The 16,774-nt window shown below is 46.4% G+C and overlaps 1 protein-coding gene across 2 annotated transcripts in view; it reads right to left on the reverse strand.

The window, feature by feature from the left end:
• CHD1L (chromodomain helicase DNA binding protein 1 like) overlaps positions 1–16,774 on the reverse strand; it is a 392,592-nt gene that overhangs the window by 287,721 nt on the left and 88,097 nt on the right. For both annotated transcript variants that reach the window (XM_086934085.1, XM_086934086.1), the window contains exons 7-8: positions 12,466–12,628; positions 11,326–11,481 (exon numbers count right to left, since the gene is read on the reverse strand). In XM_086934085.1, the coding sequence (XP_086790211.1) occupies positions 11,326–11,481; positions 12,466–12,628 (319 nt within the window). The remainder of the gene's footprint in view (positions 1–11,325; positions 11,482–12,465; positions 12,629–16,774) is intronic.

Raw genomic sequence — 16,774 nt, forward strand, 5'->3', positions numbered from 1 at the left:
CTCAAGGGGAGGGCTACCATCTGCCTGATAAATTTGTTTTCTGTGCACCTCACGTTTTGAGCGGTGGTGTGACTCCACAGTTCGCCCCCGTATATGACTGCCCCCCGGGCCTGTGATTTATAAATTTGAATGACTGGACCCACTGGGCGGTATGTAGAGTTATTCGCCATCCTTGAGATACCACCCACTAACTGGACAAGTTTCATGTTGGCTTTAATCTTGTGTGTTTCCCTGGTCATTTTCTCGTTTAGAGTTACCCCCAGGTACTCAAACGTGGAGACCCTCTCTAAGCGGACTGGGCCAAGCATGGGGGTAGGGCGTGTTGAGGGAGTGGGGTTTAAGATCATATATTTTGTTTTTAAGGCGTTGATCTCTAGTTCCCTTTCCGTACAGAATTCCAGAAAACCATCCAGTACCTTTTGGATTCCCATGGGGGACTTCGACAGCAGCAGGGTGTCATCCGCAAACATAATGGCGGGCACCCTGCTGCCATCCAATTTGGGGGCATCAATGTCCCCAATCCTGGACAGGTGGGCGATTACCCCGTTCACAAAGAGGCAGAACAGGGTCGGTGCAAGCACACAGCCCTGTCTCACCCCTCTGTCAACGGGGAATCTGTCTGTAAGGTCCCCATTCCTGCCACACGCAAAGTTATTCTGATGCAATTTGATTAGGATGGATAGGATATCTGCTGGGACACCCATATCTGCCAAGACGCTCCATAATTTTGATCTTGGCACCAGATCGAAGGCGGCTCGCAAGTCCACAAACACAGTGTACAAGCTGCCGCCCTCGATTAGAGCAGTCTTCCAATAAATGAGGTTTAGACAGAATATCTGGTCGGTTGTAGATATCCCCCTTCTAAAACCTGCCTGGTATGGGCTCAGAATATCCTATTCCTCCAGCCAGCTCTGGAGCCGATCTAATATAAGCCTCCCAAAGAGCTTCTGGGACACGTGTATGAGGCTGATGGGCCTGTAATTGGCTGGGAGCAAAGGCAAACCCTTCTTAAATATAGGAACAACCTCTGCTCCCAGCCAAGTGCAAGGCACATCCATGCCCCTCAGAACCGCATTGAATAATACCAATAGGTAGGGGGCCCATACAACAGGCTCCTGTTTAAACAGGTCACCTGGAAGACCATCCAACCCCGGTGCTTTGCCCAGTGGTAGGCCCGCAATCGCTGATCTCACCTCCTTTTCTGTGAAGAGGTCCCCCTCTAACTGATTTGTGACAGATGGGGATGGATAACATTTGGCCCCATTTTCCTCTGTGTAGAGGGACTGGAAGTGTTCCTGCCATACGCTTGGTGCGATATTGGGTTCTATTGCAGGTGCTAGGTCTTCGGACCCCGTATTAACGATACGCCAGAACCTCCGGGAATCCCTAGCGGCTAAGGAACTAGAAAGTTCCTCCCATTTATTCTGGTCCCACTCCATCTTAGCACTATTGACCATTTTCTTGTATGCCAGTCTTCTAGTCTGTATCACTAATCTACTTTTGCCTTCTTTAATAGAAGAGAGGAGATCCCCCTTTGCCTTGCGACATGTGGCATTGTACCATGTCGAGCGGTGGTAGGCAGCACCTCTGCTATGAACCTTGGAAAAGAGATCTATCGCCAAGTTCCTAACCAGTTCCTCATGTACCAGCCACAGTAGTCTGTGGGTTTCCCAGGAGCTTGGTTCCACACTGAGGAAACAGACTTTTTCTAGTATTGGGATTATTCTTGTGTAAAGGCTGGACAGTTTTTCCCTACTAGTAGCCAATTTTTCCCACCTTACTCTCTTTCTATTGTTCTCGAGAAGGAGGCCTGGATTTGGATTTACCGCCACCATAGCTTGGTCCCTACCCTCCTTGTCAGGGACGGCATAATCCAATTCCAGGGCGTTATGGTCACTGTCTGTTCTGGCTAGCACCCTAAAATCAATGATATGCTGCCACGAGGATATGCTGCCACGAGGATATGCTGCCACGAGGACAGTTGGACTAAGACGTAGTCTTTTCTTGACTCCCTGCCCGCTCTGTTAAAAGTGTATTTGCTGGGGTTGTCAGATTTAGTGCGGCCGTTGCACGCCCTGAGTCCATGTTTGAGAATTAGGGCGGTAATCTGTAGAGCAAGTGGGGTCCATGCTCTAGGGGGAGGAGCTTCCGTTGGGGGAACTAACCATCTAGCATCCTCTTCTAGTGAGGACCCATCCAGGAGGCCAGCAAGGGGCTCAAAGTGTGAGTTGAAATCCCCTCCCAGCACGATTGGGATCCCCGTGGGTAGTTCGTTTAGGAGAGCTGAGAGTTCCTCAATGGTAGTCGATTCTCGTGCTATGTTTATTGGTCTATGGTCTATGGGAATTTGTCCAATCGAGCTGCACAGCTAATATGTCTTGTGTAATCAGCAAGAGCCGTGTGGCCCTGCATCCCAAGTGAGTTGCCACCCATACTGCAAGGCCACCAGAAGGACGTCCCCTACCCCCCCATTTCGCAGGAATGTAAAATGTTGCAAAACCACAGGGAGAGTACTCTTCCCTTGCCCAGGTTTCTTGGAAGAGACAAATGTCTTTAGAGTCAATGAAGGATATCCAGTCCGGTTGATCCCATTTATTTCCCAGGCCTGCCACATTCCATGAAATAATTTTCAGGAAGGGTGGGCTGGGGTTTGTGGATGATGTTGGAGAGGGAGCGTGGTCGTTTGGATTGCCCGTGAGTGTTGTTGCTGTGGTCAAAAGTCCTTGTGCTTCTCCTGGTTCCCTGTTACTATTGGGGTGCTTAATAGTGGTTTTATTTGCATCTCTGCTATGATTCATTTCTTCATTCTGCCTGGTCTCTGTCATTACTTCATTTGTAGAACTACAGGGTATGGTGGTTCCCTCGAGACCCTCTCTATGGCAATGGTGGTACTCCTTGCCATGGGGCCTTATCTGTCAATCCACCATTTCTAGTTCGCTATATCTATTGAATGTGGGAAAATATGTCGGGTGGTGGACTCTAGGACGATATTCTCCTCTGTTTCTTCCACCCCAGCCACCTCCCCTACCATGATAAGTTTACCAACCCTCCTCCTCCAAGGTTGGTGTTAAGATCGCTTGTTGTTGTATTCTGGGGTAGTTGAAATTTGCTCTCCCACTGTGGTCCCACCCGCCCCCCTCCTCTCTGGGAAACTACCCCATCTCTCCGCATCCCTATCGTAGTTCGATGGGGGATAGAAGAAGGAAAGGGGTAGTGACTTTATGTTGCTCCCTTGGTCGTCCGGGTGCCATCCACAGATATAGGAGGCGGTCCTGGGATCTCTAAAGTTAACCAGGACACAATCTCCTTGAATGGTTTTCTTTAAGCTGCCTACCCATGGAACCCTTCTGACCATCAGGACCTCGCTAGTTGACCCTTGCGGTAAAGGTCTATACATGGATAGCCAACTAACCACCTTATTCTTCAGGGAAGCTGTTGATTCCTTGAAGGTGGTTTTCAACTCAGGAACCCCTGCTAAAATCACTGTATAGGGGCTCGCCACCGGAGGCAAGTACACAGCTCTGAAGTTCTTGGTGTTCCCAGGTGCCTCAACTCTTGGTGGTGTTGATTTGTGTGATTTGTGGGACTCATTTGGAGCTTGGGTATTATCCTTAATATGGTTGGGGTTAGTCTGGGGGGGGGGGGGATGCGGTAGTTGTTGGTTTGTGGGTGGATTGGGATTGTCTGCCTTGGCCTTGGGTTCATTGGTCGTGCTTGGGGGGGGGGGGGGGGTTGATTTGGCCTTTTGCACCAGAGGGCCTACCCTGTTGTCCTTTTTTGAGGTTGTTAGGGGATCCCTTTTATTCTTTGTCTCTATGCCCCCTCTGCCGCCCCCACTGTCTGTTTTTAGACTGTCAGCTACCTGGACAGTCGATTTTTCTATGGATACTAGCCTAGCTTCCATCTTGATTAACCGTGCTTCTAGAGGGCTTAGTAGGGATCTCATAAGAGCACCTATGTCTGCTAGCGTAATATCCTCACTAGAGGCATCGAGGAGGTGCGTGTTGTTGTGTTCTATTGCCTCTACAAGCAATACCTCGGAAGATATTATCTCGGTTGCGTCAGTGGGTCTGTTTTTTGTACTGATTGAGCCAGGTCTATTAACCTCGGGGATAGGATTTAGCTTGGTAGTTTTTGTGTTCCTTTTCCCTTTGTTTTGGACTTCTGTTTTCCTTTTGGGAATAGCTCCTTCCCTTGCCCCCTGCAATGGGTTATTAGCTATGCCTTTGTCAATGATTACATCTGGAACGAGGGCTACAGTGGTAGGTGGGATGGAGTGTGGTTGAATAGGTGGAAAGTTTAACATGCTTATGTCAACATATTCGGTGAGGTCCTTTGCAATACTAAATGAGGTCGAGTTTAATGTATCTGGGTTCACAGGAAAATTGACAACACCCAATGTCTCATTATTAGGCTTAATGTTTTCAATGTTTGGTGTATGATCGGCTCTGTTGGCAGGGGACTTAGCATGTGCCAGAGGGCCCATGGAAGATCTCCTTGCCCAATCTAGTTCTTGTGAAATACGCCTCTCTAGAACCGTGATTTCATCGATCAATTGTGAGCCGGCCTTAGCAAAATAGTTTTCCAGCGTACCTTTAGCAGCACCCGCTGCAGCCAAGCTGCTTTTACTCAGTGTTTCTCTTGTGGTCATCTTGATGCGGAGTTTGGTCCAGTCTTTGTAGGAAGGTGTGCCAGATACCCAATAGAGCCAAAGCAAGGGGGGTGTCCCAGTCCCGGTCTCTCCCGGCCTCTAACGGCCTCAAACGGCCCGCCCTTTGCCCGGGCTTCGCCCCGCGCTCCGTCCCGCGTCGCGGAATGAGCTGGCTAGTTTTATACCTCCAAGCCAGGTGGGCGTAGCCGCTGCGGGAAGAGGCTGCAGGTGTGTCCTGTCCCTGCCTCGCAGTCCCGCAGCGGTGCAAACAGGAACAGCGGCACACCCGTGGAGCGGGGGCCGCGCCTGCCAAAGTCCGGTAGTGAGCCTCCAGCAGCAACTGACGATCAGGAATGCGCCCGGTGACCAAACAGTAGTGAGTGGGCCCCGCGAAGAAGGGTGCCCCGAAAAGTTATAGGAAGCCAGGCAGGAGGGCGTAGCCGCTGCGGGAAGAGGCTGCAGGTGTGTCCTGTCCCTGCCTCGCAGTCCCGCAGCGGTGCAAACAGGAACAGCGGCACGCCCGTGGAGCGGGGGCCACGCCTGCCAAAGTCCGGTAGTGAGCCTCCAGCAGCAACTGACTATCAGGAAATCCGCCCGGTGAGCAAACAGCAGTGAGTGGCACCTGCGAAGCGGGTGCCGCGAAAAGTTATAGGTAGTGAGCCTCCAGCAGCAACCGACGATCAGGAATCCGCCCGGTGAGCAAACAGCAGTGAGTGGCACCCGCGAAGCAGGTGCCGCGAAAAGTTATAGAAAGCGAGGCAGGAGGGCGTAGCCACTGCGGGAAGAGGCTGCAGGTGTGTCCTGTCCCTGCCTCGCAGTCCCGCAGCGGTGCAAACAGTAACAGCGGCACGCCCGTGGAGCGGGGGCAGTGGCTGCCAAAGTACGGAAGTGAGCCTCCAGCAGCAACTAACGATCAGGAATCCGCCCGGTGAGCAAACAGCAGTGAGTGGCACCCGCGAAGCGGGTGCCGCGAAAAGTTCTAGGAAGCCAGGCAGGAGGGCGTAGCCGCTGCGGGAAGAGGCTGCAGGTGTGTCCTGTCCCTGCCTCGCAGTCCCACAGCGGTGCAAAAAGGAACAGCGGCACGCCCGTAGAGTGGGGGCCGTGCCTGCCAAAGTCCGGTAGTGAGCCTAGAGCAAGACAAATGACGATCAGGAATCCGCCCGGTGAGCAAACAGCAGTGAGTGGCAGTTTTTTTCCTTGAGCACTAAATATTTCATTACGTCCTCTCAAATAGGGTGGGCCAATGACCCCTAAAAGTAGAAACAGAGGGGGGAGGACTGGAGATTTTTCAGGCCAGCTCTACAAGGGAGAAGGCTTCCTACAGCAGTGTGTGAAAGCCGGATTGTTCCTGTAAACGGACTTGTTCAGGGAATCCAAATTGGCATTCAGACAGAGCTCAGAGAAGAACCAAACTGTGCAGAAAGGTTGGCAGTGCCATGGCAATAGTAGTACCATTTCCTTATCGTATGTGCCTCGTTAGTACTGTCTATCGCTATATCTCACCCACAAACATCCAACTTACTGATCATTGTCCAAGGAGCTGTTACATCATACCAGATGCCACGAGTCAGAAAGTACTCTCCTATCCTGCTCCACAAGAGTATGCCACAAACATTATATATATGGGTAATAAAAGTTCTGAAGTCCATTACACAGTATTAGATTGTATAAGCATCTTGGCCATGCGCTGTATGGAGCAGGCACTTGATACAGAAAAGGGGGTGGTGATGAACAGAGGGTCTGAATTAAGCAGACCACTCTTACCCAGTTCAAAGATCAGGGCTTGATCCATCACCGTTATTTATCTCACTGCCCCATCCCATCTCAAAACCTGGCTATATGCAAATTAGTCTGTCCCTGGCCCAGTGCATCATGGGAACAGGGCAGACCAAACTACCAAGCCAATTCTTCACCAGAAAGGAGACAAGCTACCGGGGACCGGTTTCTGGCATTTCAGCCTCTTCGGCCCGGCTTGCTTGAATCCTGATGGAGCAGTGAGAAAGGGACTCATGTCTGAGTATACCCTGCCACACCTATAGTGGCCAAAATTGATACAGAAAAGGGGGTGGTGATGAACAGAGTGTCTGAATTAAGCAGACCACTCTTACCCAGTTCAAAGATCAGGGCTTGATCCATCGCCGTTATTTATCTCACTGCCCCATCCCAGCTCAGAACCTGGCTATATGCAAATTAGTCTGTCCCTGGCCCAGTGCATCATGGGAACAGGGCAGACCAAACTACCAAGCCAATTCTTCACCAGAAAGGAGACAAGCTACCGGGGACCGGTTTCTGGCATTTCAGCCTCTTCGGCCCGGCTTGCTTGAATCCTGATGGAGCAGTAAGAAAGGGACTCATGTCTGAGTATACCCTGCCACACCTATAGTGGCCAAAATTGATACAGAAAAGGGGGTGGTGATGAACAGAGTGTCTGAATTAAGCAGACCACTCTTACCCAGTTCAAAGATCAGGGCTTGATCCATCGCCGTTATTTATCTCACTGCCCCATCCCAGCTCAGAACCTGGCTATATGCAAATTAGTCTGTCCCTGGCCCAGTGCATCATGGGAACAGGGCAGACCAAACTACCAAGCCAATTCTTCACCAGAAAGGAGACAAGCTACCGGGGACCGGTTTCTGGCATTTCAGCCTCTTCGGCCCGGTTTGCTTGAATCCTGATGGAGCAGTGAGAAAGGGACTCATGTCTGAGTATACCCTGCCACACCTATAGTGGCCAAAATTGATACAGAAAAGGGGGTGGTGATGAACAGAGGGTCTGAATTAAGCAGACCACTCTTACCCAGTTCAAAGATCAGGGCTTGATCCATCACCGTTATTTATCTCACTGCCCCATCCCAGCTCAGAACCTGGCTATATGCAAATTAGTCTGTCCCTGGCCCAGTGCATCATGGGAACAGGGCAGACCAAACTACCAAGCCAATTCTTCACCAGAAAGGAGACAAGCTACCGGGGACCGGTTTCTGGCAATTCAGCCTCTTCGGCCCGGCTTGCTTGAATCCTGATGGAGCAGTGAGAAAGGGACTCATGTCTGAGTATACCCTGCCACACCTATAGTGGCCAACATTGATACAGAAAAGGGGGTGGTGATGAACAGAGTGTCTGAATTAAGCAGACCACTCTTACCCAGTTCAAAGATCAGGGCTTGATCCATCACCGTTATTTATCTCACTGCCCCATCCCAGCTCAGAACCTGGCTATATGCAAATTAGTCTGTCCCTGGCCCAGTGCATCATGGGAACAGGGCAGACCAAACTACCAAGCCAATTCTTCACCAGAAAGGAGACAAGCTACCGGGGACCGGTTTCTGGCATTTCAGCCTCTTCGGCCCGGCTTGCTTGAATCCTGATGGAGCAGTGAGAAAGGGACTCATGTCTGAGTATACCCTGCCACACCTATAGTGGCCAAAATTGATACAGAAAAGGGGGTGGTGATGAACAGAGTGTCTGAATTAAGCAGACCACTCTTACCCAGTTCAAAGATCAGGGCTTGATCCATCACCGTTATTTATCTCACTGCCCCATCCCAGCTCAGAACCTGGCTATATGCAAATTAGTCTGTCCCTGGCCCAGTGCATCATGGGAACAGGGCAGACCAAACTACCATGCCAATTCTTCACCAGAAAGGAGACAAGCTACCGGGGACCGGTTTCTGGCATTTCAGCCTCTTCGGCCCGGCTTGCTTGAATCCTGATGGAGCAGTGAGAAAGGGACTCATGTCTGAGTATACCCTGCCACACTGTATGGAGCAGGCACTGCTGTGATCCATGCTTTAAATCTCAGAGACCATAAAAGACCAAAAGGTTGGTCCAGGAGGACCAGGCCGACTGAAACAGGGACGTGAGCAAAAGGTTTGGTATTTCCAAGGATGACTAGATATGGATGCCAACTTCAGTCCAAATTCCTTCCAGAAAACGAATCACAAATACAGCGGGTTGAGTGATTCTAAGATGGCAAATACAATGTCCATCAAGGTCACTACGGTTGCTAGTGACTTGGAGGAAATATGTTTCTATTGCCTGCAGTGTAATAAAAGACAAATCGGGAAGGCATGCCGGAGAAAAAAACTCCTAACAGTTTTGAAACTAAGCAGGGAAGATCACTAGGCAAGATGGGGTTTTGACAGGCTTGCTATTATGCAGAACATCAAATCATAATCTTGCAAAACTGGCAGCAAGAGGTCTGCAGGAGGGACAACTTTCTTTGACTTAGACTTCTATCGAGTGAGGTGACTTTGTCCCGCTCTCACAGTCAATTGCTGATTTGGGATCTTCTCTTTAAAAGGATATTAATTGGTGGGAAGAATTGGGAAGAATATTTGATACAGACTGATTGCAATATCTGTCAGTCTTTTCTAAACCTGAAGAAGTCAATGTCTTAACTGACAAGATGAAACATGTGTTGGATAGAATCTATATATTGTAAACATTCGAGAATGTGTTAATAAATAAGACTTATACATACGTTTAAAAAAAAGCCTGCCCCAAATACATACATTAAGGGCCACATTTACACAGTCCTTTTGCAGTTGCAAACGGTTTGATTCACAAAATCACAAGACTTGCAGCCACAAGAGGGTTTTTAATAATTACAAATATTCCACCTCATAAAAGGTCATCACCAATTCTTTCTAAATCACAAATGAGGAAGCATAATAATGCCATCCCTCGCCTATTTTTGATTCTGAAAGATAAAAGCAATGTTTAGGCAGTGGTTCATATACCTGCTTAAAAAAAAGAAAAACGGTCCTATTTGAGAAAGCCAATGCAGTGACTGATGACTACTGTCGCTTTCAGTCTTCCATCCCTGCATTCACAGCCAATTCTTCTTTTCAATAAAAAATTACTGAAATAAAAAATTAAAAAATTGTCCCTGCCTAAATAATATATATTAGGTATGTTTAGGCTTTCCTGTTTTCAGTTTCTATTTTTGGTAAATTCTGGTGGGGTTTTTTCAGTGTTTTCAATATCCTAAAAAACAGTTGTTATCAGTGGTTACACATTTTCGTGCCACTAAAAACAAAAGAAAAAGTTTTTTCTGGTGTTTATGGAACGTTTCGCTTTTATTATTGCTTGCTTTCTGAACTGAAAGAACATGGTATATAGACAGTGTACTTATAGTGTATGTGAGGTCCAAATAGATTTTTGCAAATTAATCATATTTTAGTACACCATACAATACTTCTTCGGTGAGTCTTTGGGTCATGTGTGCTCGCTTTTTCCTTCCCATGTAAACTTCTGTGAAAATGCCCTCTCAGCATTCATAGCCCCTTGGGCTGAGAACCATCAGCTAATAGACACAGTTGGGATGATTCTTTCTTTGATGCCACATAAAGCACAAAATGATAAATATTTGCGTTTTAGTTCCCGTGCATAAGAAAACAGTGCACCAGAATGGACTAAAAAGTCAATAGCATCCCTCATTACCTCTGAAGATTGTAAAGATGCTTTCAGCATACCATCTAACAAGTGGCAAGGATCTCCTACAGGGAATCACTTCAACTCGGGTATCAGTTTTGACAGGTGATCACACAACATTTTTATATACGTAGCTGAATCACTGCAAATACAAACAATATCACTCCAATCTTTGTTGAACTTGGAAATACCCTTTTTTTACAGAGCATTACAAGTGACACTGCGTTTAATGTTTTCCATAAGCCTGGTGTCATGTTTTCACCACTATCCCAGATGTTTGGTGATATATATACTTGTCACTATACCTTGCATTGAATGTTTAAAGCCTGAGGTGTTGGAAATTCACCTAATATCAATACTGACCCACTAGAAACTATGGTATGATGTATTAAGGGGTTTTTACCCGTTCTCTGTCGGTAAATGTAATGACACATATTAGGAAAGAATTTTATGAAACCAGCCATTATACCTATCAGTGAAAGAATCAAATGCAGCCAAAATATCAAATATGAGTTTGATATTTCCTGATTCTGTACAGTTTATAAAATAATTAAACTAGACCTAAAACATGAAACTAAACCCTACATCTTTAGACCAAAGGCCACAAAACTGAAAAAAGTAAAAGGAAGAAGAAACAATATTTTAGTGGCATCCACAAAACTCAAGCAGAATAATGTTAGTCAGTCTTTCTTACTGCTAGCTTGTATAATAAAGTTACATTGTATTGACCCCTTCGGGAAGAAAAAAATGACTCATTCACTCTCTTTTTCCTTTCTTTGAATGGCATTTAGTTTGTGGTTGTGCAGGTGTTTTTTCAGTGTTTATATGTTTTCACCGGTGAGGGCTATTTTTCTTTCAGTGGGGTTTTATCAGTTATTATAGGTTTAAACCTAAAACCCCACAGCCTAGGTATGTTGTTTTGTAACCTCCTTTGAATGGACAACTTGCGATGCCCAACACGCTACTACGTAGTTCGCATAGCAAACTGCAATTCTATTCAGAAACCAGTCAGCGGTAAAGGGCATGCACAGTGTTTGGGAGCTGCACATGACATTTAGATCCACGCACTGGCGAAGCTAATTGCTTAACGTTGCCCTATTTGAAAGACTGACTTTTTAATGCAGCGTAAGGAACACACCAATTTCAGGAGAACGTGTTCTTTATTTGAAAATTCCACGCTTTCTTCTCAATTTCTATAACTTTTTATTGTAAAATTATGCAGCATTTTTTATACAGCTTTTTACCTGGATCTTTAGTCAAAATGACTTTGTAAAATCTTTTTTGCAAGGCTGACATCCCATGGTACACCACAACTTCAGTCTTCTTAGGAAGATCGACAGCTACTTCAGTTTTGACTCTCCTGAGCAAGAAGGGTTGCAGTAAGCTATGAAGCTCTCCAGCTACATCAAAAAGCACAATAAAAGGAGTAGAATTGAAAAGTTATGCTACTAATAAATTATCACTAAAAAAGTCTTTATTGTAAATCCGTTGTCTCAGATAATGCGAACTAATGTAAAAACTACAGATACAAAAATGTAATGTGCCTGCAAACTAATTAAATTCCACAGTGTTGTGCTTTAATCATCACTAACCGGCCTGCATCCAATCAACACTGGGGTGGTGGGACTCTAGTAAATATAGGTTAAAGTATACAGAAGTGTAAGATTATTAGAATATTGCAACTCAATAAGGAGCACTGTTACCATATAGCAACACACAGAAAGCTAGAAATATCTGTTTTACAGAGTAACGTAGAGGTACATCATTCCTTCTAACGTATGGCAGTCATAGCTACTAAAGAGTCCTATATTCGGTTTGACATTTTAATCCAATCCACTTCTTTTTTTAATTTATTTTTTTGACAAAACTACCTTAGATTTTGGGAATTGAAGGATCATGCCTAAAATGGAAAACCCAAAATGATAAATCCCAGAATGCTAAGTAGCTTGGGGTTAAAAGTCACGAGTGACTACTTGTGTGATACCTGATCATACGCCAAATGGAATCTATCGGTTCAAGAGGAAATAGGAGAACAAACGTTCATCTCGGAAGCGATGATCATATACCACCAGAAATGTGAAGATAAAATTGAACTCACTCCTTTCCAAACGTTACTAATTGGGGCCCTAGTTCTCATCAGTTGCTAACCTTAGTTTGATAGGGCAGGCCTGTACTGCTTCTTAAAATACCTTCAAATACCTGGAAACTAATTATAACATATTTTTATACACAACGCATTTATACCCTTTCTAAGCACTGCACAGAGGGCGCCCAGTGCCAATTTGCTCGAGATGTATTAAAATATTTTTTCAACTTTTAGACGGCCTTTTAAAGCGTCCGACTTACCATCATTTGAAAGCGTAGACAAGTTGAACCATTCTTACCCTTTGTGGTGTTCTTTTCGATCCCACGGTAACGGTGAACAAATTCCTGAACTTGACCTTGGGCAAACATGCTGGGCTCAATGAAGCTGAGAAGCGAGTGCAGTTCTTCAAGGCTGTTTTGAACTGGAGTTCCCGTGAGCAGAACTCTGAAGCCTACTGAAAACTGACGACAGAAAAAAGCAAAAACCAAGAGAAAGGCAAACATTAAAATACCATGAGAACAACTTTTAGGATGGCCATCACATCATCAACAATCAACGACAAGCACAGAGCTTGACCATTTGAAGCATGAGATGACTGCTTGTTCCAACTAACTCTAGCAAGCGGAAAACACATTCTTACTAATTGGTCCCAGAGCTCTGTTTCTTCGTTACCACATGGATACTAGCTACCCAAATACTAAAATAATTATTGCCATGGAGCTCTGCACCGATGAAGGTGTAAGAATGAATACTGTGGGCTAAAGTGCAAAGACAGTTGGGAATGAAAACAAACTATGACCACAGATGCAATATCCAGTGGCTTTTATTTTATTAGATTTTAATTTCTTTGCTAGGCTGCTACTAAACTCCGAAGTGTCAGAGTGCGTCCTAAAACAAGACTCATCTTGAAGACAGACAACTTTTACGACATCTGGATTGTGATGTGCATTTGTGTATTATGTACGATAGAGGAAGAAAGAAAGATGTATAAATTGGTATTGCACAGCAATTACAAAGTATGAAGATAAAAGTAGGTAAATAAAAATTACTTATATCAGCAGAAACCTCGGAATGGAGATACAGATTCGGCATATGCACATTAGTTATACAAATAAATAATATATACATTTGTATTCTGCAGCAATGTAGCATTATAGGTAGCAGGTTGTATATGAATTTGTAGTCAGCAGCCCATGTAAAAATACGAGGAGATAAACTAAATGAGGTAAAATGGAAAGGAAAATTAAACTATGTACAGCCTGCAGCGAGGAACATTCACATACAATGGGAGCAGACAGTCAGGTGAGATAAAAGTACAGACCCCCTGGTCATAAGAAAGGCATGTTCAATGTCCCATCAGAGTATGTGCTAAGTCAGGCCAGGCTTGGTAGACCATTCTTTAGATTGGAACTGACGATTTATGAACAAGCAAAAATAATAAATAAGAGAAGTTACCTTGCTTTAGATTTTTAATCATATTTTTATGGCTTGTCGATAAGAAAGTATGCTTGTGGAAGTTCCTACAAATAAACAACACCGAAAAGTAATCTATTAACTTAAATTTCTCTTTCCCTTCAGAGCCCTACTCTTCTTTCATCAGAGCCCAACGAGAACTGTAACTGGGCTCTATAAGGGCCTAATTAGATCATAAAAAATGGCAAAGAAACATACAAACATGTAAATCAGAGTCAGAAAGGGTTCATTGTAAAAAAATAATGATAATAATCTGTTAGTCACAGATTCAACCGGCCAGAGTTTTCCCAGCACAAGTTAGTGGTGCATCCACGCAGACAGAAGACATGATGCAATATTTTACCCTCGGATATACAACTTTCGAGTATGGACTTTTTCTATTTCATACAATAAGCTCAAGCAGGTGCCTAGTCTGAGATCATGAGAAAGAGAAAGGAAGGCCCGAACAGATGAGGTTAAGTAAACAGCTGCGGTTTTTGAAGCCTCGACGGCCAAGATGTAAAAGCATATCAACAATAGAGACAGGCATTTCCGTTGGGCAATGCCAGGCTGAGCAAGGAAATCAAACAAGCATTGGCATAGCCAATAGGTCTTGCCTTTGGGACCTTATAAGTATTTAGTTATCCAGCACAATATCCCTGGTGCAACAACATGAACTGTTGCATGGCTAAACACTTATAAGGTCCCAAAGGCGAGACCTATTGGCTATGCCAATGCTTGTCCTGAAGATGGAATTTTGCAGGGTTTTAAATATCAGCAGTGGCGGGGTGTGAAGGCGAGTGTAAATTGTATTCTTTAGGGTGGCTTCACTTGAAAGGTTGGCACCAGCAGGAGGAAGGGAGGTCGACCACCAGCCTGGCACCAGCGGGGCTGAGAACAAACAGAGGTTTGTTACTGACCCAGTCCACGCACCTTCCCTAGCCCAGGGTCTGTGATTGGACGAGGCGGAGCCTCCTAGCAGCAGGAGACGCGGAGTCCTTGAAGCAGCAATTATTGTCAGAGCAGGCAGCGTTGAGAGAGGCAGCAATGGGAGGCTGAAGCAAGACTGTACAGCGCCCACAAAATGGTTCGAAAGTGACTTGCAGTGCAGTTTAAAGCGTGCAGTGAACTTTGAAAGGCAACAGAGCCCCCCAACCCTAACCTGGCATGTTTTGAATTATTGCTTTGGCTAAAAATGACTAGTTATGAAAGAACCAATATACAGCTTGGGCATTCAGGGGGGGGGGGGGGGTTCCCGCATAACTGTCAAGGGACCGGTCATGAATATCTCTGTGACATGTAAAGCGATGACCTGCCTGCGAGTCGGGGCAGGGGGGGCAGAGGTGCAGGTCAGAGCAGATTGCCCAGTGACTGTGGGTGTAGAGTGCTGGAGGGATGCAACAGGGAAACGCGCGACAGATGAGTGTGCAAAAGGTCTGCAGTCCTGGTTTCTCTGCCAGTGGCACATTGCATTCTGGGACTTGTACTTTTTTTTAAAACATTTTACGAAGGGCTGAAAGTCAGAGCATAAATAGTGCTGTTAGATGTCGAGCCAGGAGTGGCTGAAGGTATCACGGACACTGGACAGCACACTATCCCAGCATGCCTCACGTCTGTCATAAATGGGGTGCGCTGGTATGGAACAGTTTGGCCTGAATGGACTCCTTCTGAGTCTGCGCGCGTTAGGGGAGACAGGGAAATGAGAATGCAAGGGGAATGCATCTGTGAGATGTGAAGTCCAAACTTTCGAAATCCACCAAGCCCTATTCAGTTTCTCACTGTTCTGAGTCTGGTAAAATGTGGGTTTTGTTTTGACTGTAATTACCCAACTCAGTGGAGTTAATTTTGATCATGTTCAAGAAGATGAAAGATGGAGCCGGCCCTGCTGAAACTAGTCTCTGCCACGGGGCTCCAACACCCAGCTTCTGGATCCACAGTCAGGACGTGCGGGGCAATCATCCACCCTGCACATTAAGGGGAGTTGTGTCAGGGATCCACAGATGGCTTGTGGTTAGCGGGCCGCGCCCCAGCAGCTGCGCCCAGGCACTGTGAGAGGAATGTGGAACATTCTTGGGTGGGAGGCTGGTTTTGGAGGATTTCACAGCCAGGGTGACTCATCGCCGAGGAATCACAACTCTGTAGCTGGAAAGGGGAAGAGCGCTGAGTGTTTGCTTTTTGAGGTGGATGCAAAGTGTGCATCCGACACTGCGGTGCCTCCTGGGACCATTTATGATTAAAGTTTCCCCACCACACACACACACACGCGTGTGTGGCACTACCACCATGAGTGTCTTGGGTGGGCTTACGGCTGCAGGTAGCTACGCTTGCTTAGAAGGAAGTCCTTGTGGGGGGCATCCCTGCCTTGCGCATCTAAGGTGGACTATGCACTGAACAGGTACCAATGCACTTAGAAAGGGTGCTAGGTGGGTCGCCACCCTTGCTGCAGACGTTGGGGTTGTGAATTCCAACGATTTGACTCAGCCTTTAATTCTTCGAGGTCGATCAAAAAAACGTCCTTTAGTAACATGTTTGGTGTTTATAGCGAGAAGACAGTAAGGACTAAATCCTTGGCCGCAGGGGCCTGAAGACTTCATCAGTGCCCATGGGGAGCTGGCGAAAGTGGACGGGAAGAGACGGGCACAGAGGAGTGGGAGGCACACAGGGGGAGCACAGGGAGAGGGGCAGAGAGAGGGAGGGAGCTGGGGAGAAACAGAGGAAAGAGGTACACGGGGAGCAAAGGGCAGAAAGAGAGGGAAAGGGGCAGAGAGAGGAAGCCAGGGAGGTGAAAGTGATCGCGATCGCAGGCTGTAAGGGTGCCCGCGAGCGATGCACTTAATGACCCATGACAGAGAAAAGCCAGATGGCGGCTGCGCGCCTGCACGCGCGCGTAACCGCAGCTTGAGGCCAGCAAAAGCGGTAGCACTGTGAAAACACACTTAATAAATGTCTCCCACAGCAGCGCCTGTGCTGGCTCAGGCGAGACCTAGAAAACTATGCAGACATGGCTCAATGACACTAAATGCCAAGAGGCTGAGAGAAAGGTAGTTGGCGAAGCAGCAAAAGAAACCTCCATAATACATCAATGAAGTGAGGAGAAACACGAAATAATAGCCTGCGGGTTAGTAACTATTAGACGTCATGGTTTGCGGGCAGAG

This window comes from Lissotriton vulgaris, chromosome 8, assembly GCF_964263255.1.
Source record: "Lissotriton vulgaris chromosome 8, aLisVul1.2, whole genome shotgun sequence".
Lineage (NCBI taxonomy): Eukaryota > Metazoa > Chordata > Amphibia > Caudata > Salamandridae > Lissotriton > Lissotriton vulgaris.